A 23,719-nucleotide genomic window follows, 5' to 3' on the forward strand; every position below is an offset into this window, starting at 1 on the left:
AGGGAGGGAGGTAGAGATGGAGGGAGAGATGGAGGGAGGTTGGGTGAAGGTCAGTGAAGTGCTAAATGCTGTTTTAGATGAAGTCAGTTCCCACAGGCCCCCCCTCCCCCCTCCTCCATCCCTCCATCCTGGAAGACTCCCACTGAGTTGACTTCTTTTACAGACATTACCACACACACACACACACACACAGAAACACATACATGCAAACACAAACACAGAAACACACACACACACACAGAAACACACACTTCTGTATGTTATTGTGTGTGTAGGAAGATTCTGAGCGTAAACTATTTTGTCCCAAAGGTCTGAAACCATCAGAAACATTGACGTCTTCCAGTGTCTGTTCTTTGTAGTCCACCACTGGGGTGATGTTGGTTCTCATTTTTTAGAACCTTCTTGTTTCCCAAATCACAGAACCCTAAACCACGGAACCTTGAACCATAGAACCCGAAACCACGGAACCTTAAACCACAGAACCCTAAACCATGGAACCCTAAAGCAGGGAACGCTGAACCACAGAACCCTAAAGCAGGGAACCCTAAACCACGGAACTCTAAAACCACAGAACCCTAATGCAGGGAACGCTGAACCACAGAACCCTAAAGCAGGCAACCCTAAACCACGAAATCCTAAAGCATGGAACACTGAACCACGGAACCTTAACCACACAACCCTAAACCACAGAACCCTAAAGCATGCTGCTGCTGCTGCGCTTCAGGAGGGTGGAGCCGGGGGTACATGCGGGAGGGGGCAGTACTACTAGTACTTCTACTACTAGTGTACTTACTACCTACTACTACTAGTAGGTAATAGTACTACTACTACTACCTAGTACTGGTAGTAATAGTAGTACTACCAGTAGTAATAGAAGTGCTACCACTAGTAGTAGGTAGTACCATTAGTTATTGTTGTAGATCCTTCATGACAGAACTAAAAACATTTATTTTCTGTTCTAATGTCCAGGCAGCAAACTGTTCAACACTCGTTCATTACCCACAATCCTGTGGAAGGAGCAGCGGCCATGACGGCTTCACAGAGTCCAAACAAATGAACTGAGTGAAACCCTGTGAAGTGAGTTTTCCAGACCATAATACTCAGCTATCTGCTGAGCAGCAGAGCAACTCTCACAGGAGGAAGCATTAAACACCAGCTAGTGCTCCACACCTCTGTATCCCTCCATCCTTCCATCCATCCATCCCTACATCCGTCTATCCCTCCACTCCTCTATCCATCCACCCGCCCCTCCATGCATCCATCCACCCCTCCACCCCTCCATCCTTCCATCCCTTCATCCATCCATCCATCCATCCCTCAACTCCTCCAACCCTCATCTATCCATCCTTTAATCTATCCCTCCACTCCTCCATCCATCCTTCCATCCCTCCACCCCTCCATCCTTCTACTCCTCCATCCCTCATCCATCTATCCTGCCATCTATCCTCCACTCCTCCATCCATCCTTCCACACCTCCACCCTTCCATCCATCCTTCCATCCCTCCATCCATCCATCATTCCATCCATCCCTCCATCAATCCCTCCATCCCTCTCTTCATCTGTCTGTTTTTATCTTCCTGTTTTCCATCACTTCTGTTTTGAGTTGGTTGTGATTGGAGGAACCTCCCTGGTGGATTCTGATTGGCCTGGGCCTCTGAGACCAGCTAATCTCTCACACACACACACACACACACACACACGCACACGCACACACTCTCTCTCTTTACTCATTCATATTTAAATATTAGAAATAAACAATGTTGTTTTTCCAGATGCATGAAAGAGAGAGTTGGCGCTGAAACAAACCTTGCTAAGTATGTGAACGCTAACGTAAGCGATAACACTAAGCTCTGGCGGCGGTTGTACAAAGTAAACGTTCCTTCTTTCCGAGGCGATGAAGCCGACTTCCTCCAGGGGGCAGTAGAGGACCAACTTCAGCTGCTTCCACAACAACACAGACCAACCGCTGAACATTGTTTCCATTTATGTACATTCGTGCAGGAATATTAGATCATCTCACTGGTCCTATACCCGTCTGACTGGTCCTATACCCGTCTGACTGGTCCTATACCCGTCTGACTGGTCCTATACCCGTCTGGACCACTGTTACACACCTTACACGAACGGATACAAGACTCTCGCTGCCTTCAGGAAATCAGATCACGGCACGATTTCGCTGGTTCCCGTTTACAGGCCTCTGATCGCGCGAGAACTGGTGATGACGAGGGAAGTGAAGCGGTGGATGGACCAATCAGAGGCTGCGCTTCAGGACGCTTTGACTGACGTAGACTGGGACATCTTCCAATCAAGTTCAAGTGACGTCGGCGAGTTTACGGACGTAGCGGTGAGCTTCATAGCTACGGTAGCGGACAGCATCATTCCCATGGTGAAAGTTCAGATATTTCCAAACCAGAAGCCATGGGTCGATAAATCCATCCGCTGCGCTCTGAATGCTCGCACCGCCGCTTACAACGACGGTCTTGTATCCGGTAATATGGACAATTACAAAGCGGCGTCATACAATCTAGAGAGGGCGGTGAAGGATGCTAAACGGACGTACAGAGAGACTGTGGAGCTACAGATGGAGCAACAGGACACCAGACACTTGTGGCAGGGGCTGCAGACGATAACAAACTACAAGAGCAGCTCCTCCCCAGCCACGAGTGTGGACGCCTCCCTAGCCAACAAACTGAACTCCTTTTATGCGCAGTTTAAGTCTGGCGACAGAACCGCTAGCTCACCGGCTAATTGGAGTTACACAGCTGGGGATGAGCGCGCACTCTCAGTGTCTGAGCATGACGTCAGGAGAGCTCCTATGTGGGTGAACACCAGGAAAGCTGCGGGCCCAGATGGCATCTGGACGAGTACTGAAGACCTGTGCTAACCAGCTAGCTCCGGTGTTCACTACAATATTCAACATCTCCCTGGCTGAATCAGTGGTCCCATCCTGCTTCAAGAGGTTCACCGTCGTTCCTGTCCCAAAGATCGCCTCTCCTGCCTGCCTGAATGACTACTGTCCGGTGGCCCTCACCTCGGTGGTCATGAAGTGTTTCGAGAGGCTGATTAAGGACTATATCTGCGCCCCCCTCCCCTGCACCTTGGACCCGTTGCAGTTCGCGTACCAGCAGAACAGATCCACGGATGACACGGTCTCCCAGGTACTGCACACCAAGCTCACGCACCTGGGTGGCCAGAAGGGGGCCTATGTGAGAATGCTGTTCATCGATTATAGTTCAGCTTTCAACACCATAGTCCCCACCAGACTGGCTGTCAAGCTGAAGGAGCTTGGACTGAATACTCCGCTGTGTGCCTGGATCCTGGACTTCCCATCAGCCCGGCCCCAGGTGGTTAGGGTGGGGAAGCACATGTCCAGCTCCCTCACTCTGAACACAGGATCCCCCCAGGGCTGCGTCCTCAGCCCCCTACTGTACTCCCTGTACACACATGACTGTGTGGCCAGGTCCAGCTCCAACACCATCATCAAGTTTGCTGACGACATCGTTGTTGTGGGCCCGATCACCGACGGCAATGAGAAGGCCTACCGCGAGGAGGTGGCTGACCTGTCACTCTGGTGCCAGGACAACAGCCTACAGCTGAACGTCAGCAAAACTAAGGAGCTGATTGTGGACTTTAGGCAAGGATTACAATCAAGGACGCACACGCCCTTGGTGATTAATGGGACTTCTGTTGACAGGGTGAGCAGCTTTAAGTACCTGGGAGTCCACATCAAAGAGGACTTAACATGGACTATACACACAGACACTTTAGTGAGAAAGGCGAGGCAGCGTCTTTACCACCTCAGGCAGCTGAGGAAATTCCAGGTCTCGGTGAGGATCCTCAAGTCCTTCTACTGTGGAGCGGTGGAGAGCATCCTGACAGGCAACATCTCTGCCTGGTTTGGGAACTGTACTGCTCAGGACAGGCGGGCCCTGCAGAGGGTGGTGCGTTCAGCTGAACGTACCACTGGAACTACATTTCCCTCCCCGCAGGACTTATACACCAGGAGGTGTAGTAGTAGAGCCCGCAGGATCATGAGGGATCCTCACCACCCCAACAATGGACTGTTCCAGCTGCTGCGGTCGGCAAGCGCCTCCGCAGCCACACAGCTAGAATAGAGAGACTGAGATGGAGTTTTTTCCCGCAAGCCATAAGAACTGTCAATGCTGACCTCACCAGGGGTCCTCACTGAGCCACACACATAGGCTCCAGTATCTTACTGTACTGTGTGTAGCATACTGTACCGCATACTGTGTCACTGTTCTGGGTTGTTCGGTGATACCTTATTGCTGCGCCGTACTGTTACTAATGCATTACATACTGTGCTGTATATCTCACAAACGCTACCTCATTTTATTCACATGCCACTTTAATGCACGTATCTGTATATACATAATTAGACTATCCCATATACATAAGTCTATCCCATATACATTAGCCTATTCCCTTTATCTATTCTATTTTATTTTATTTTATTCTATATATTTTTATTTTATTCTATAGTATTAGTCTTACTGCATTACGTTTTAGGAATCAGTTAGTTAGTCAAGTAGAAAAAATTCTTAGGTAGAACTGTATTCAGTCGAGGACATATTGTGTGTAATCACCTGGTGCGTTGCATTGACATTTCACTGCATATATGTATGAAAGTATGAATATGTATGTTACAAATAAACCTCTTGAATATTGAATAAACATTGGATGACAAAATGTATTAAAAGACAGTTCATTAGGTCCAGGAAAACTGGTCAACTACAACTGGTCACGTGGCCTCTTCCTGACACAGTTATGACAGCAAATGAGGGAGGAAAGGAGAGGAATGCAACCACGAGGGTGCTGGGGTGTGTTCAAAGAAGTTGTGGTGGTGGTGTGTGTGTGTGTGTGTGTGTGCGCGTGTGCGTGCGTGTGTGTGTGTATGGTGTCCACCGGTAAGTTTACATGACTTATCCCAATTGGTACTGTTATATAAAGTCGTTATTATGTTGTGGCGCCTCCAAGCAGCGGAATGGGCCCCGAAGCCCCCTGGACTCTGCAGCTGTGTAGACAGCCTACGGCTGCGGGGAAGCCCTGAGCACCCTGCCCTGTGGCCACAGAAGACCCCCGGTACCCAGAGAGGCCAGAGGGCTGCGGAGCCACCCCCACCGCCGGCCCAGAGGAGCATAACCCAGTCCCAGGGAGCACAAGGGGACCCCGCACCCCAGGTGAGGGGACCCCGCACCCACATACAACCCACCCCCAGGTGCAGGCACCACCCTCCCCTCTGAACCCCATCTGCACCACACAACGACGAACGCTTCCTTTAATCCGGAAGACATCGCCCGTCTCCGACCCTCCATCACCTTCATACTCCATTCCCGCAACAGCATCCTCTATGGCAGTGGTTCTCAATGTGGGGTCTGGGGACCTCCAGGGGTCCTTCCTGAGGTTCCACGGGAATTTGTCAGCAATACCAAACAAACTGTTAAATTATCATTATTATTATTAACTGGTTATGTACCTGTCTGACCCGCCCAAGAAAGCTTCATTGAATTGGATGGAGAGAGAGAAAGAGAGAGAGAGAGAGAGAGAGAGAGAGAGAGAGAGAGAGAGAAAAGAACATATTTATCTTTTCCACACACACACACACACACACACACACACACACACACACACACACACACACACACACACACACACAAGTCATGTTGTTCAGAAGGATCAATAACTGGAACAAAGTTTTACAGACACAGTTAGATGACATGATTCTCTCTCTCTCTCGCTCGCTCGCTCTCTGCTAACTGAAGTGTGTTACTTCCAATCGATCGGTTTCTCCTGTGGACCAGACCATTACCCCTTCCTCCCAAGGGGGGTCATTTGGGCCAATCAGCAAAGGAACACTACTGTACTCTCTCTCGCCCTCTCTCTCTCTCTTGCCCCCCCCCCCCAACCCCGCTCTCTCTGCCGCCCAAAAATCAATGGAATCTGTTCTTTATTTATTGTCAGAAATTTACTTCAATATGCGTTCAACCACAGTTTGCTACTGGTGAACACTGGGAGCTGCAATGCATGATGGGAAGCTGTCTGTCTGTCTGGTTCCACTCTCTCCAGTCTGTGACATCACAACCTATCACCTTTGACCCCAATCTGAACCCTAACCTTAGACTAATAAACCTTTCACAGTTCGGCACACACACACACACACACACACACACACACACACACACACACAAACATATGCACGCACAATGACACATACACACACACACACACACACACACACACGCACACGCACACGCACACACACACACACCCCAGCCCACCATGCCTGTACTCGTCAGCTCTGATTGGTGTTCTGGGTGATCCATCATCATCAGCTGTCACAGCTGCCAATCAGAGCCGCCGAGGCTCTTGGAGGCGGAGCAGCCACTCACTCCAGATATGGGGGGCAAAGACCCGGCCCGGGGCCCCAACCTTAGGGCTCTCCTTCCCGGATCGGTTCGCAGCTTGGTTCCATCTCCTTCAGCTCAGCATCCACCTTCCATGTGGTATCCTCTGGTCACTCTGGGGATCCGCTCCGGTGGCGTCAGTCTGCTAGGTTCTAGGTCTGTTAGGTTCTAGGTCTGTTGGTTTCTAGGTCTGCGAGGTTGTAGGTCTGTTAGGTTCTAGATCTGTTAGGTTCTAGTTCTGCTAGGTTCAAGGTCTGTTAGCTTCTGGGTCTGCTAGGTTGTAGGTCTGTTAGGTTCTAGGTCTGCGAGGTTGTAGGTCTGTTAGATTGTAGGTCTGTTAGGTTCTAGGTCTGCTAGGTTCTAGGTCTGCTAGGTTCTAGGTCTGTGAGCTTCTAGGTCTGCTAGGTTCTAGGTCTGTTAGGTTCTCGGTCTGTTAGGTTCTAAGTCTGCTAGGTTCTAGGTCTGCTAGGTTCTAATTCTGCTGGGTTTTAAGTCTGTTAGTTTCTGGGTCTGCTCGGTTCTAGGCCTGTTAGGTTCTAAGTCTGCTAGGTTATAGGTCTGCTAGGTTCTGGATCTGTTAGGTTGTAGTTCTTCTAGGTTCAAGGTCTGTTAGCTTCTGGGTCTGCTAGGTTGTAGGTCTGCTAGGTTGTAGGTCTGCTAGGTTCTAGGTCTGCGAGGTTGTAGGTCTGTTAGGTTCTAGGTCTGTTAGGTTCAGGGTCTGCTAGGTTCTAGGTCTGTTAGGTTCTAGGTCTGTGAGCTTCTAGGTCTGCTAGGTTCTAGGTCTGTTAGGTTCTCAGTCTGTTAGGTTCTAGGTCTGCTTAGTCCTTGCTCTGTTAGGTTCTCGGTCTGTTAGGTTCTAGGTCTGCTAGATTCTAGGTCTGCTAGGTTCTAATTCTGCTGGGTTCTAAGTCTGTTTTTTGCTGGGTCTGCTAGGTTCTAGGTCTTCCTGGTTCTATATCTGCTAGGTTCTAGGGCTGCTAGGTTCTAGATTTGCTTGGTTCTAGGTCTGCTAGGTTCAAAGTCTGTTAAGTTCTAAGTCTGTTTGGTTCTAGGTCTGTTAGGTTGGAGTTCTGCTAGGTTCTAGGTCTACTAGGTTCTAAGTCTGCTAGGTTCTACATCTGTTAGGTTCTAGGTCTGCTAGGTTCTATATCTGCTAGATTCTAGGTCTGCTAGGTTCTATGTCTACTAGGTTCTAGGTCTGCTACGTTCTAGGTCTGTTAGGTTGTAGTTCTGCTAGGTTCTACATCTGCTATGTTCTAGGTCTGTTAGGTTGTTGTTCTGCTAGGTTCTAGGTATGCTGGTTATAAAACTAGACAAGCTGGTTATACATTAGTCACTAGTTATGTCAATAGTCAATGAAAAATACAATAGAAAATCTTTAAAATCTCGTCACATTGTCAACTCGAAACAATGAAACGTGAGTGATGTGCTCAAAATCCAAGGTGGCTTCGGGAAAATGGAAGCCGTGCAATGGTAATAAAAATGCCAACTCACTCAATTTTCTTTTGGTATTTAATGGAAACGTAACTTTCTGAAAATATAATCCAAGTAATAAAAGTCAACAAATAATGAGGTGCCCGACACGGCACCAAGCAGCTCTATTTCCACAGACAACACGGTGAGAAGTTCTGCTTTACAGGCAGACATGGACGGTTGTTTTAAAGACAGGAGGGTTGCGCTGTGTAGACCGCATCGTGGTTGCTCCACCGAGATGAGCAACCAGGAGACAACAGACCGGGGGGGAGCCCAGGCTGCGTTCAAGTAAACTCGGAAAATCATGCTGCGTTTCAGAGAACCTTGGAAACTGTAAAATGCAACCAATATGACTAATCTGGACCCTGTGTATTATTATTATTATAAGTAGCAGTAGTAGTATATTAGTAGTGGTAGTATTCAGAGTGTTTTTGTTGTTATTAAATATAGAATGTAGTAAATGTTGGCAGTTGTATTAATAAAAATACTGCGCTGTTGTTTGGCTGGAAATGCATTAATTATTCTATTACAAGGAAATATTTCAGGTGATTTAAATGACTTCAAGATCATGAGGATCATTTAAAAACATCTCCAGTCTGTGTATCCCTCCGAGTGAAGCAGAAGAAAGAGGAATAAAGCAGAATAAAAATAGTTTAAGAAGGATGGCCTCACTCTGGTCCTCAGACTTTACCTTATTAATTCCCTTAATTTGCCAAAGGGCACATCTCCCATTTTGTGGACATCTGGACGCGGGAATAAAAACTGACAGGCGCAGCGCGTCCCAGCGGCGGGAAGCACCGCGCACGACCATGTTTAATTAAAACCAATTAACACAGAGCTGATTGGAGCGCATGCAGCTTCAGCTCTGATCAGCCTCAGCAGGGAGACGACGGGGGAATCACACAACCTCACACGACCTCACACGATCCCACATGACCTCACGCGACCTGACATGACCTCACACAACCTCACATGATTTTACACTACCTCACATGACCTCACACAACCTCACATGACCTCATGTCTTCACACGACCTCACAATACCTCACATGACCTCACATGATTTCACACGACCTCACATAACCTCACATGATTTTACACTACCTCACATGACCTCACACAACCTCACACGACCCCACACGACCCCACACGACCTCACACGACCTCACATGACCTCACACAACCTCACATGACCTCATGTCTTCACACGACCTCACAATACCTCACATGACCTCACATGATTTCACACGACCTCACATAACCTCACATGATTTCACATGACCTCACATGACCTCACATGGTTTCACATGACCTCACAGGACCTCACACAACCTCACATGACCTCATGACTTCACACGACCTCACAATACCTCACATGACCTCACATGATTTCACACAACCTCACATAACCTCACATGATTTCACATGACCTCACATGACCTCACATGGTTTCACATGACCTCACAGGACCTCACACAACCTCACATGACCTCACACAACCTCACATGACCTCACACAACCTCATACGACCTCACACAACCTCACATGACCTCACATGATTTCAGACGACCTCACATGACCTCACATGACCTCACACATCACATGATTTTACATTAACTAAGATGACCTCACACAACCTCATACGACCTCACATGATTTCAGACTACCTTACATGACCTCACACGACTTCACACAATCTCACATGACCTCACACAACCTCATGTGACCTCAAATGACCTCACACGACTTCACATGTTCTCATGCGCCTCACATGATTTCAGACTCTTTCTTTCTTTCTTTCTTTCTTTCTTTCTTTCTTCGGTTAAATTATATGTAATTCAAAGTGCTCTATTCATAGGGAAACATACATTTATTTGACAGAAGCATGGAAATAAATAACAAAAAAGAAAGAATACGACATCAAATTACAACTGTGGCAGTGAATTTATTTTTATTTTTATTTGTTATTTTATTTTCCCCCTTTGCTGTCAGCTGCTGGACATACAACACAGAGTATTTGTTCCATTGAATCTAGAACAGAGTTCGTCTGCAATTGGAGTTCAACTTCTCAACCTGCATTGAAACTCTTTATTCATTCTTTAATTATCAACAACTGCTGCAATAACTCTGTCCTGTGAACGAGCTGTGGGACGAGCAGAGCACAGCTTTTTATTATACACAACCACCACCAACCCCCTGTTTGGAGATCATCTTACCATGTTTTGGTCTTTAAACAACTGATCATCATTACTCCTCCAAGAGGGAGAATCACCACAGGTGAGACAACTAACGATAGAAACAAACAACAACATGAACATGGAAAAACATAAACATAGAAACAAACAACAACATGTACATGGAAAAACAAACATAGAAACAAACAACAACATATATATGGAAAAACATAAACATAGAAACAAACAACAACATGTACATGGAAAAACATAAACATAGAAACATCGGACAACATGTATCGACAAAACAGAGTTAATTAAGTCCAGGAAAACTATAACAGCTATTGGTCACGTGGCCTCTTCCTGTCATAGTTATGGCAGTAAATGAGGGAGGAAAGGAGAGGGATGCAACCAGGAGGGTGTTAGGGGGATGTTCAAAGCAGGCGCTGGTGGTGTGCTGCAGTGAATATAAGGAATGAGTGAAGAAACCTAAATGTTCAAAACATGACAATATGAACCTAAAACCTTCATATTTACAGATGAGAGACAATAGCCTTTTTTTCTTTCTCTCTTTCTTTCTTTTTTTCTTTTTGGTAGACAGACAGACAGGCAGACAGACAGAAAGGTAGACAGACAGACAGACAGACAGACAGATACACAGACACCAGTATTCCTAGAATTCTGATCAGATCTCACAATATTTAATAAAAACATTGAACTCATTGATTTATAAATAAATCAAATTATTTATTGAGTGAAATGATCATTGAAGTGTGTGAACCTGCATGTGACTCCAGGTGACTCCAGGTGACTTCAGGTTACTCCAGGTCCCTCCAGGTCACTTCAGGTGACTCCAGGTGACTCCAGGTCACTCCACGTCACTCCAGTTCACTTCAGGGATCATTAGAACCAGGTGTTCCAATTGATGGGATGAAGATCAGGGGCGAGGCGGTTTGGCCACACCCTCTTTAGAAATCATCTAACTGGGTCTTCACCGTCAGTTTGAGTTCAGCCACATGGTCCTGCAGCAGGTCAGGGTCAGGGTCCAGGTCATGGTCCAGGTCAGTGTCAGGGTCCAGGTCATGGTCCAGGTCAGTGTCAGGGTCCAGGTCATGGTCCAGGTCAGTGTCAGGGTCCAGGTCATGGTCCAGGTCAGGGTCCAGGACAGGGTCCAGGTCAGGGTCAGGGTCCGTGTCAGAGTCAGGATCCAGGTCAGGGTCATGGTCCAGGTCAGGGTCCAGGACAGGGTCCAGGACAGGGTCCAGGACAGGGTCCAGGTCAGGGTCAGGGTCCGGGTCAGAGTCAGGATCCAGGTCAGGGTCATGGTCCAGGTCAGGGTCAGGGTCCAGGTCAGGGTCAGAGTCAGTTCCTCAGCACCATCAGGGAGGTGGAGCCGGTCTGGATGGACCTACACCCCTGAGAGCAGAGGTTCACATCCTCCACCCGCCAAAGACGGGCGTTGAAACGCAAAGGCGTGGTGTTTAGTTGTTTGTTTGATTGCGTCGTGGATGAGGATCCGATCCTGTCTCACGTTCAGAGTTCTGCACACACTCTGATCACTCCAAAAGCTTCACAAACCGCCTCGCACCGATAACAGACAGACAGGTATACCCGTCTCGCAGTCCTTGTTATTTCCACTCAGGGTCGCTGTTTCTCCGCTCAGCCGAAGCGCTGCTGCGTCGGGGAATTCCCTGAGCTGCTCCACCCCTCCTCCACCCCTCCTCCATCCCCCTCCCCCATCACCCCGTCCTCGTCTCTCCCCCATCCCCCAACCCCCATCCCTCCCGCCCTCCCTCCCTCCCTCCATCCCCCTCCTCGCTCCGGGCCCGTGCGGCGCTCTGCCTCGTGTTCTCCTCTTCCTCTCTGTGTGGAAACAAGCATCTGATCAATTATTGATCGGAACGTTTCTCCTTGTTGAGGTTTTCCAAACGAGCCCCATTAGTTTGATAAAGAAACAGGAAGTGGATCAGGACTGACTTCCTGATTAGAGGCTGCAGGACAAGAGATGAGACGACTGGAGGTTTCACAGTGACGTCTCCAGTCTCCAGTGATGAAGCAGGTTTTAACACACGCACACACACACACACACACACACACACACACACACACACACACACACACACACACACACACCTACACACACACACACACACCTACACACATACACACTCCATCGGTTGACAAGTCAAATACATTCAACACACATGATAATATTTATTTCCTTTCATTCTATGATTCTATTTTTTTAATTTTATTTTTTTATTTATTTATTTGGTTTGAATAGATTTAGATTGTTATTATTATTTTGAAATGTGGTCAATCTGGATTTCCTTGGTTTCGACACCGGCTGTGTGTGTGTGTGTGTGTGTGTGTGTGTGTGTGTGTGTGCGCGTGTGTGCGTGTGAGTATGTGCGTGTGTGCGTGTATGTGCGTGTGTCTGTGCGTGTGTGTGTGTGTGTGTGTGTGAGACAGCTGGCCCATCTGACTTTGCTGTGACATCTGGGAAACCCACTGGTGTGTGGCACGCGCGTTGGTTGATGTCGCTATTTAAATGCAAATGCAGCGTGTGTGTGTGTGTGTGTGTGTGTGTGTGTGTGTGTGTGTGTGTGTGTGCGTTTGTGAGACCGTGTATGCGTGTGTGTGTTTATGTGTCTGCGTGTGTGTGTGTGCGTGTATAGTGTGTCTGTGCGTGCGTGCGTGCGTGCGTGTGTGCGTGTGTGTGTGTGTGTGTGTGTGTGTGTGTGTGTGCGAGCGCATGGAATTGTCTCGCGGACTCGCACTCCGGTAAATTCACACAAAAGGAAACACTTCACTTACAAGGAGCCACGGACTCACACGCACGCAGAGACGCGTGCCCGTAGATTAGCGATTAAATATCCTATATAATAATCCTAACCCTAATATAATATAATAAACTACATATGAACTATCATTATTTTTATTATAACACATTATTGTTGTAATTTTATAATTATTATAATTATAATTATAATAATAATAATTATTATTATTATTATTATTATTATTATTGTTATTATTATTGTTGTTGTTGTTGTTGTTGTTGTTGTTGTCGTTGTTATCATCATGATTATTATTGTTATTATTATATTATCGTTATAATTATTTATATTATTATTATTATTGTTGTTGTTGTTGTTGTTGTTGTTGTTGTTATTATTATTATTATCATTATTATTATTATTGTTATTATTAATATTATTATTGTGGTTGTTGTAGTTATTATTTTATTTACTATTACGGACAAGTAATCATTTGTGGTCAATAAATAACCGAGGAATAGCAGCTAAGTAGTAGTTGGCTGTTGGTCAATCAGCTGTTCCGCTGTTTTGGGGAATTTCTGTTCAAAATCCAGGAAACGGCGCGTGCGGCTGCTCTCAGTTTGAGGTCACAGATGAAGGCGCTCAGTGGCAGTTCATAAAACTATTAAAGTCAAAGTCTTTTATTTTATATATATATATATATATATATATATATATATATATATATATATACATATATATATACAAATATATATATGTATATATATATATATATATCGCGGCGGAAGGAGGCTCGCTGCGCGCCGCGGTGGAGCAGCGGACAGAGCGCGCCGCACCGGAGAGCAGCTGATCACCGGTATATTATAATAATAATAATACTAATAATAATAATACTAATAATAATGCTAACAATTCAATTAACAATAATACTACTTATAAAATTAATGATCATACTATTACTAATAATACAATTAATAAAACTAATACAACTAATAATAATAGTAACAATAGTAATAATACATGACACAGTATATAAAATAATATTACCAATAATAATCATATAAAATACTAATAACATATAACACAATACAAAACAATTAATACAAAAATAAACAATAACAATAAAAAGAACAACAATACTACCGATAATAATAATAATAATAATAGTAATATAGCATATAAAATACTCTATAATTATAACATATAACGTATACAAAACTATTAATATTAATATCTATGAAAAATAACAATTGCAACAATAATGATAATAATTATTAAAAATTATAATATAGTGATAATAATATAAACAGTAAAAAAAACCTCCTCCACATCTCTTTAGCGGGGTTGTCCGGAGCTGCTCATTTAAAAAGCAGATTTCACCGCCCGCGGCTCCTCTGCAGACCGCTCATTGAGCTTTATTTCAACGATTTAACCTTTAAAACAATCACAACATGGAGACACACAAGGAAACACGTTTAAAAGGGTCTTTTCCATCCATTACACGCAACATATTTATCCAGCAAATACTGAAGAACAGCAGCTTTACGGTGTCACTTAAAGATTTTAAATGATAAATAATGTGAAGCTAGTGAGGTCATAGAGTGATGAAATAAAACTGAATATGACAAAATATTACAAAACTCACCTTTATTCAATTAGAGAGGCGCGCGGAGATCAATCACTTAGCGCGAGACCACGAGAGCACGAGACTACGGCCATTAACCCGCCAAACGGGAGACAGATGCCGCGAAAAATACTCTCCTGTCCTCCTCCCTCCTCCTCCTCCCTCCTCCTCCTCCCCCCCTTTCTCTTCCTCCTCTCTTCCTCTCCTCTCTCCTCCTCTCTCCTCATCTCTCCTCTCTTCCTCTCCTCCTTCTCCTCATTCTCTCTCCTCCTTCTCCTCATTCTCTCTCCTCCTCCTCCCTCCTCCTCCTCCCCCCCTTTCTCTTCCTCCTCTCTTCCTCTCCTCTCTCCTCCTCTCTCCTCATCTCTCCTCTCTTCCTCTCCTCCTTCTCATCCTCCTCTCTCCTCCTCCCCTCTCCTCCCCCTCTCTCCTCCGCCTCTCTCCTCCTTCTCATCCTCCTCTCCACCTCCCCTCTCCTCCTCTCTCCGCATTTCTCATCCTCCTCTCTCCTTCTCATCTCTCCTCCTCCTTCTCCTCCCCCTTGCTTCTCCTCTCTCCCTGTTCTCCTCCTCCCCTCTCCTCCTCTCTAGTCCTCCACTCTCCCCCTCTCTCCTCCTCTCTCCTCCTCCTTCTCCTCCTTCTCCTCCTCATCTCTCCTCCTCCTTCTCCTCCTCTCTCCCCCTTCTCCTACTCTTCTCTCCTCATCCCTCCTCCTCCTCTTTCCTCCCCCTCTCATCCTCCCATCTCCTCCTTCTCCTCCTCCTCTCTCCGCCTCTCTCCTCCCCCTCTCTCTGCCTTTCTCCTCCTTCTCTCTCCTCCCCCTCTCTCATCCTCCCATCTCCTCCTTCTCCTCCTCCTCTCTCCGCCTCTCTCCTCCTTATCTCTCCTCCTCTCTCTGCCTTTCTCCTCCTCCTCTCTCCTTCCCATCTCTCCTCCTCCTCTCTCCTCCTTCTGCTCATCCTCTCTCCTCCTTCTCCTCCTCTCTCCTCCTTCTGCTCATCCTCTCACCTCCTTCACCTCCTCCTCCTCTCTCCTCATCTCTCCTCCTCCTCTCTCCTCCCCCTCTCTCCTCCTCCTCCTCCTCCTCTCTCTGCCTTCTCCTCCTCCTCCTCCTCTCTCCTCATCTCTCCTCCTCCTCTTTCCTCCTCCTCCTTCCTCCTCTCTCCTCCTCTCTCCTCCCCCTTCTCCCCCTCTATCCTCCTCTCTCCTCCTCCTCTCTCCTGATCACTCCTCTTCTCTACTATCTTCCTCCTCTCTCCATCTTGCTCTGGGCCGGGTCCACCCCTCCGTGTCTTGTGTCCCCTGACTGCCTCTCTCTCTCTCTCTGTCTCTGTCTGTCTCTGTCTCTGTCTGTCTGTCTTTCTCTCTCTCTCTCTGTCTGTCTGTCTGTCTGTCTGTCTCTCTCTCTTGCTCTGTCTGTCTGTCTGTCTCTCTCTCTCTTGCTCTGTCTCTCTCTCTCTCTCTCTCTCTCTCTGTCTCTGTCTGTCTGTCTGTCTGTCTCTCTCTCGCTGTCTATGTCTCTGTCTGCCTCTCTCCCTCTGTCTCTGTCTCTGTGTCTGTCTCCGTCTCAGTTTACTATGAGACATTTAACCATTAAAACAAGACACTGATGCAACAACTCTAAATTAAATACAACTTTCTTTTTCTTTGCACATCTGTCTGTTTCTGCCCGTGTTTTGTATGCCTGTCTCTCTGTCTGTGTGTCTGTCTGTGTGTGGGTGTGTGTCTGTCCCTCTGTCTGTGTGACTGTCTATCTGTCTCTCTGTCTATGTGTCTGTCTGTCTGTGTGTGTGTCTGCCTAGGTGTCTGTCTGTCGGTGCGTCTGTGTTTCTGTCTGTCATCATGCAGCCTCATATCTCCCTCTTGTCCCGTGGTGAGAAGCAGCATAATTTGATGTCTTGTTGGAGAGAGAGAGGGAGTGAGAGGGATGGAGAGAGAGCGACAGAGAAAGGGGGAGGGAGAGAGGTGGAGAGAGAGTGGGAGAGGGAGATAGAGAGATGGAGAGAGAGGGATGGAGAAAGAGCAACAGAGAGAGGGAGAGGGAGAGAGATGGAGAGAGAGAGAGAGAGACGAGATGGAGAGAGAGGGATGGAGAAAGAGCAACAGAGAGAGAGGGATGGAGGGAGAGAGCGAGAGAGATCAGAAGCTGCTGCGTTCATCTGACATCATCTTCATAAAGGAGTTATTCTATGGATCTATATTAATATGACATCACACCAGGAGATGGAATAAACAAGGTGTCATTTTGGAAGGACCTGCATATTTCCAAGACAAGAAAGAAAGAAAGAAAGAAAGAAAGAAAGAAAGAAAGAAAGAAAGAAAGAAAGGGAAATATTCTGAAGAAGGACATAAAGAAGTGATGCCAGAAGAGGAGGATGAATCAGGATGAATAAACAGGAGCTGGGAGTCGATGGAGGTCTGGAAAGAACCTCAAACCTCCACCTCCTTTCTCTCTCTCTCTCTCTCTCTCTTTCTCTCTGGGGTTGAAGGGAGAGAGAGGGGAGGGCGGGGGCAGGAGAGAGAAGACAAGGGAGGGGGAGAGAGACAAGGGGGGCGAGAGAGGGTGATAGAGAGAGAGAGAGAGAAAGATGGGGTGGGGAGAGGAGAGAGAGGATGGGAGAGAGGGAGAGATAGAGAGAGGGTGGGGGAAGAGGGAGAGAGAGGGGGGCAGAAAGGGGAGGGGGAGAGAGAGCGATAGATGGGGGAGGGGGGAGGGAGAGAGAGAGGGAGTGAGAGAGAGATCAAGAGAGAGAGAGCGAGAGGGAGAGGAGTGGGGGAGAGGGAGAGAGAGGGTGGGCTAGAGAGGGGAGGGAGAGAGATAGAGCTAGAGAGAGGGTGGAGGGAATGGGAGAGAGAGGGGGGGTAGGGGGGGAGGGAGAGAGAGAGAGAGAGAGAGAGAGAGAGAGAGGGCAGGTGCTTACTGTGCCCCCCACCCTTCTCTCTCTCTCTCTCTCTCTCACACACACACACCCTCTCAGAGGCCCCGCCCCCTGCTACGTCACGGGATGACAGGGGATCCCGGGGGTTTTCCTCCGTGGCTCTGAGGAGCAGCTCAGTCCTGTGGGATGCAGGGCTGCGGAGCTCCCTCCGTGCGTCTGTTGACACCGCATCGCTCCTTATTTCGCACTAAACTGGGATTTTTTTTTGTCTGACAGTGTGTTTTTTAAATTGCATCCCTCTCTCTCTCTCTCTCCGGATTTTCCTTTGTCTTTTCCCCCGTTTTCTCTGCCGATTTCACAATGACACCCCCAGTCTGACAAAAAGAGGTCAAATCCACCTAAAAAAAAAAGAGAGAGACGACACGTTTCAGCGGAGACATTTTCCAGATTTTTAAAACAGAATTTATAATAAATAAAAAAAAAGGGAAAATCATAAAAAATAGGTGTTTTTTTAAATGTAATCGTATTATTATTATTTTTTTAATTTCCCGCTCCTTTCCCGTCGTCGGCGCGTGAGGCTGCCAGGGCTGCAGGTGCAGCGCGAGCCGCTCGAGAGGCGGGAAAACTCCCGCCAAACGGTCCGTCTTCACCTCGCGCGACCTCTCCTGCTCCGGCGCCTCCATCTTGTTTCACCTGTTTCACCTGATCCACTTGATCCACTTTGTCCACTTTGTTCACTTTGTTCACTTCGACCCCGAAGTTGGACGTCACGGCCGCGGAGATGTTCGGGATCCAGGACACCATGCCCCGCGGCGGGACGAGCATGAAGGAGGAGCCGCTGGGCGGAGGCATGACGGTCCGCTCCTGGATGCACTCCAGCGGGGTGGTGGACGCCGGCACCGCGGCGCAGAGGTACGGCACGGCGGCCTGCTTTGTTTCACTGTGTGGTGGCGGATTCTGTCCCAAGAACGTCGGCTCCGGGCGGGAGGCGGGACGGGTGTTTCCCCGCAATATTGACATTGTTTTTCTGTGTATTCTGGGAGAAACAGATGTAGTATTTGTTATGGAGCTCTTCCTTCTTTAACTAAACTCACCGAATTAAACTCCGGTTCCGAGTTAAAGTTAAAACATTTTCTGGGAATAAAACAAAACCCAAAATAATTCACCACGAAGTCAAATAGAAAATTAAATATAATACAATAAAATAAAATAAAATACAAAATACTAATACTAATACTAATTCTAATACTAATACTACTACTACTACTACTACTACTACTAATAATAATAATAATAATAATAATAATAATAAATACAATAAATAGCTCCATAAATCCTACATTTCCACATCAATAGTGAATTTAATCCCAGAAAGATGGAGCAGATCCAGGATGGTCCTTGGTCCAGTCTGTTCCCGGATCTAGTCTGGTTCTGGGACCAGGGGTCCACACGGGTGGGTCCATTCTGGTCCTGGGTCCAGTCTGGTTCTGGGTCCAGTCTGGTCCTGGATCTAGTCTGGTCTTGGGTCCAGTCTGGTCCTTATGGGTGGGTCCAGTCTGGTCCTTGGTCTAGTCTGGTCCTGGGTCCAGTCTTGTCCTGGGTCCAGTTTGGTTCTGGGTCCAGTCTTGTCCTGGGTCCAATTTGGTTCTGGGTCCAGTCTGGTACTGGATCTGCAGTCCTTCCGTTTGACCTCAGGGGATGAATGTTCCTCCTGGACTCCGGACTTAATATCACATATATCTCACACTTCTTTATGGGAAATGGGACCTTTGTTTTATTCACACATTCAATAAAGTTTCTGTATTTTATTATTATTTGTATTGTTTAACCTTAAATTTCAATTAGAGCCGACACTTGAAGACCTAACGCAGTAAAAGACAGCATTTATTAATATTTCTGTCTTTTAAAAACAGTTCATATAGAACCGTCCCACGCCACGGTCAGTGAGGTGTTGTACCGGAGCTTTGACGGCCGCGCCCTGTGTCCCTCTCTCCCCGCAGCGGGGTGGGTTTGGCCCGGGCGCACTACGAGAAGCAGCCGCCCTCCAACCTGCGAAAGTCCAACTTCTTCCACTTCGTCCTGGCACTGTACGACCGCCAGGGCCAGCCCGTGGAAATAGAGAGGACCGCGTACGTGGACTTCGTGGAAAAGGAGAAGGTGAGGAGCCGCGGGTGGTGGAGGAGCCGTGGAGGCGGACCCCCGCCCGGGGAAGACCCCGTTGCGTCTTGTCAGGTTCCGCGGACCCCGCGGCCCCACAGAACCCCGATCCAGTGGCCCCACACAGAATAAAGAGGAACGCGTCTCTCACCCGCTTTCACCTTTCTACACCCAGCTTCTTTTTTTATTATTTTTTCTTTTTACAACTTATTAAAATCACTATTAATTAAACACACATTTGAATTTTATCAAATCGGTGTTGGAACCGCATTCGTGCCGAGATATACTGTCGGAAATAACCGACAAGTTTGACCCGGACGCGGCATCGGGAGCGGTGAAACGAGATAAAGCACGGACCCCCCGGGGGGCACAGGAGCCAAACCCCCCGTTGATAAACACTTTGATTCATACAACGACACAACAAATTTAACATTTCAGCGAATCCGACCCATTTTAAATGGATTTAAATGTTTTTATTTGGTCTCTTGTTCCAGGAACCAAACAGCGAAAATACGAACAACGGAATCCATTACAAACTGCAGCTGCTCTACAGTAACGGTGGGACTATAATATGATGTGATATGATATGATATTATATTATATGATATCACATTATGTTATATTATATGATATTATATTATATTATATTATATTATATTATATTATATTATATTATATTATATTATATTATATTATATTATATTATATTATATTATGTTATGTTATGTTATATTGTATTCTATTATATTCTATTATATTATCCTATATTATATTATATTATTTTTTATTGCATTATATTCTATTTTGTTATACTATATTATATTATTTTGTATGACATTATATTCTATTCTGTTATACTATATTATATTATATTGTTTTATATTACTATTATATATTATTGTATTATATCTTATTATCTTATTTTCTGCGGAGCCAAATCAAATTTGAACAACTGCTACACATTTTACAGCTGAAATATAATTTCAAGGTTAATGTTAATTTCTTCAGAAACATCAGATCAGAAAATTAAATAACTGACATTACACCGTCCGTGGCTCTGATCGCTCTAATTACCAAGAGGTGCGTGGGCATTCCCCAGGGAGCTGTGTGTGTGTGTGTGTGTGTGTGTGTGTGTGTGTGTGTGTGTGTGTGTGTGTGTGTGTGCGTGTGTGCGAGTGTGAGTGCGAGTGCGAGTGCGTGCGGGTGTGCGTGTGTGTATGTGTGTGTGTGTGTGTGTGTGTGTGTGTGTGTGTGTAATTTAAACCGTGCGTGTCTTCTCCAGGCGTCAGAACAGAACAGGATCTGTACGTTCGTCTGATAGACTCCATGACCAAGCAGGTGAGGCTGATTAATCACATGATTTCACTGATTTCAAATCACATTTCACTCAGTGTTCTGAATCATATTTCATATATTTCAAGCCACATTTCACAGATTAAAAATCACATTTCACTGGGTTTTAATCCATATTTCAGTATGTGTTGAAATGATATTTCGCTGGTTTGAAATGCTCTGCCCCCAGGGGTGTTGGCGGGTGGGGTTTAAGACGAGGAGCCTGAGAAGCCCTTTGAGTCCGTACTTTGATTAAATAAACTGGACTTGACTTTAAATCATATTTCCGTGTGTTTGAAAGACACATTTCAGTGATTTAATATCCAGTTTCAAATCATATTTCAGTGTATTTAAATCTTATTTTAGCAATATAAATTGACTTTTAGCAAAGTAAATTTTGTACAAAATGTTCATACATACATATTTACTGATGAAATATTACCATTATTACTACTATTATTATTATTATTATTACTTACTTTTGCTTATTTATTTAGATTTTTTAAATTCATATTTCCATCATGTTTTAATGTATTTTCCATCATATTTCCGTGTTTAAATTCATATTCCAGTGTATTTAGATCATGTTTTAATGTATTTTCCATCATATTTCAGTGTTTAAATTAATATTTCCATGTGTTTTGCTGTGTGTGCCACGCAGCTCTGTGTTTACATTCAGTTTAACTTTCATCCATTTTTCTACGCCAGACAATTATAATTTAACATCCAAGTCTAAATTCATTTGGAACAATAGACACTTTGGTCGCGTTTTAGGGACAAATGAGATTTCAGTTCAAAGAATTAATTCGCTCCATTAACTAAACGTCAAACGGAGGATGAAATAAGAAGTGACGGATGAAAGGATGAAGGTCTGGATTTAGAAAAAGCCCATTTCTCTCTTTCTCACGCTCTCGCCCCCTCTCTCTCTCTCCCCTCTCTCTCTCCCCTCTCTCTCTCTCTCTCCCTCTCCCCCCTCTCTCCCCCCTCTTTCTCTCTCTCTCCCCCCTCCCTCTCTCCCCCTCTCCCCTCTCCCCCATCTCTATTCCTCCCTCACTTTCTCTCTCTCTCTCTCTCTCTCTCTCTCTCTCTCTCTCTCTCAGACTCTCAGATTAAATATAAAATACATAATTCAAATAGGAACACTTTTAATTTGACAGCGCGTGATATCCACAAAATATCCATAAAAACAACGTCGCCTCAATGTGAGTGACATGTTGTTCCTCGTGTTTTATGGTTTGAACGTTTCTCTTCTTATTTCACTTCTTCTAAATCACCAACACAAACCATCTACTGCCGGAGGAGAGGTAGAGAGGAGGAGAGGAGAAGGAGGAGAGGTGTAGGGGAGAAGGAGGAGAGGTAGAGAGGATGAGAGGAGAGGAGAAGGAGGAGAGGTGCAGGGGAGAAGCAGGAGAGGTAGAGAGAAGGAGAGGTAGAGAGGAGGAGAGGAGTAGGGAGGAAGGAAGAGGAGAGGAGTAGGATAGAAGGAAGAGAAGAGGAGAGGAGTAGAGGAGAAGGAGGAGAGGTGGAGAGGAGTAGGGGAAAAGGAGGAGAGGAGAGGAGGAGAGAAGGAGGAGAGGTAGAGAGGATGAGAGGAGTAGGAGAAGGAGGAGAGGAGTAGGGGAGAAGGAGGAGAGGAGAGGGAGAGATGAGGAGAGATAGAGAGGAGAGGAGTAGGGGAGGAGGAGAGGATAGGAGTAGGGGAGTGAGGAGAAGAGTCAGGGAGTAGGAGGAGAGGATAGGAGGAGGGGAGTAGGAGGAGAGGAGAGAAGTCGGGGAGTAGGAGGAAAGCAGTATGGGAGAAGGAGGAGAGGAGAGGGAGAGAGGAGGGAAAGAGGAGGAGAGGAGAGGATTTGGCGGGAAGGAGGGTAGGTAGATAGGATAGGATGAGAGAAGAGGAGAAGGAGGCGAGGTAGAGAGGAGGAGTGGAGAGGAGAAGGGCGAGAGGAGAGGAGGAGAGGAGCAGGGGAGAAGGAGGATGAGGGGAAAAGGAGAAGGAGGAGAGGAAGAGAGGAGAAGAGGAGAGGAGCAGGGGAGAAGGAGGAGAGGAGAGGAGCAGAGGAATAGCAGGAGAGGAGAGGAGGAGAGGATGAGGAGCAGAGAAGGGGGGAGAGGAAGCAGGAAGAGGAGATGAGGGAGAGCAAGAAGGAAAGGAGAGGGAAGGAGAGAAGAGGAGGAGGGGTAGGGTGGAGGAGATGGAAATAGGAGGAGAAAAGGAGACCCTGAAAGATGAAGTCAAGGGAGTTCATTGGAACGCAATCCAGAGATTACTGCTGCTGTGAGAGATGGAGAGAGAAAGAGGAAGGGAGGGAGAGAGAGACAGGAAAAAGGAGGGAGAGATAATAAGTGATAATGGCTGCTAAATACATGGCATCCTGCCAGGAAAGAAGGGAACAAATCACCTGCACACTCGTCAATTTGTCTGTCATTATGTGTTTTCATTCAGTTTATTATGATTACGATTATGATTATGATGATGATGATAATTATTCTTCTTATTATTTTTATTATTATTATTATTGTTGAGCTGTTATCGTTATTACTGTCATTATGTATTAATGCACAGATTGATTCCTTATTGTTTGATGGTCTTGATGTGGTGCTGTATTTTCTCAGTGAGGCTGGGTTCCATGCTGAGGGTGGGATGTAAAAGAGGGTTAATAGAATCCTGTTCCAGGTCAGCGGTGATACAGAGACGAGTTTAATCAGCCTCCTCCTCCTCCTTCCTCCTGAGGAGGAGGAGGAGTGAAGGGCTCTGTGAAGGGCTCCGACGGATGGGTAATGGATGGATGGATGGGTAGGTAGGTGGATGGATGGATGGATGTATGGATAGAGGGATAGGTAGGTAGATGGATGGATGGATGGATGGATGGATCGATA

At 46.2% G+C, this 23,719-nt stretch overlaps 1 protein-coding gene across 5 annotated transcripts in view; it reads left to right on the plus strand.

The window, feature by feature from the left end:
* Positions 1-18,134: 18,134 nt before the first annotated feature.
* Positions 18,135-23,719, plus strand: part of LOC307245392 (transcription factor COE3-like) — a gene marked incomplete at both ends in the record, with an annotated part of 34,786 nt that continues 29,201 nt past the window's right edge. For all 5 annotated transcript variants that reach the window (XM_080020953.1, XM_080020955.1, XM_080020954.1 and 2 more), the window contains 4 exons: positions 18,135-18,265; positions 19,354-19,510; positions 20,005-20,068; positions 20,793-20,848. In XM_080020953.1, coding sequence (XP_079877079.1) covers positions 18,135-18,265; positions 19,354-19,510; positions 20,005-20,068; positions 20,793-20,848 — 408 coding nt within the window. The remainder of the gene's footprint in view (positions 18,266-19,353; positions 19,511-20,004; positions 20,069-20,792; positions 20,849-23,719) is intronic.

The sequence above is a fragment of the Zeus faber genome, assembly GCF_960531495.2.
Source record: "Zeus faber genome assembly, chromosome: 20".
Taxonomy (NCBI): domain Eukaryota; kingdom Metazoa; phylum Chordata; class Actinopteri; order Zeiformes; family Zeidae; genus Zeus; species Zeus faber.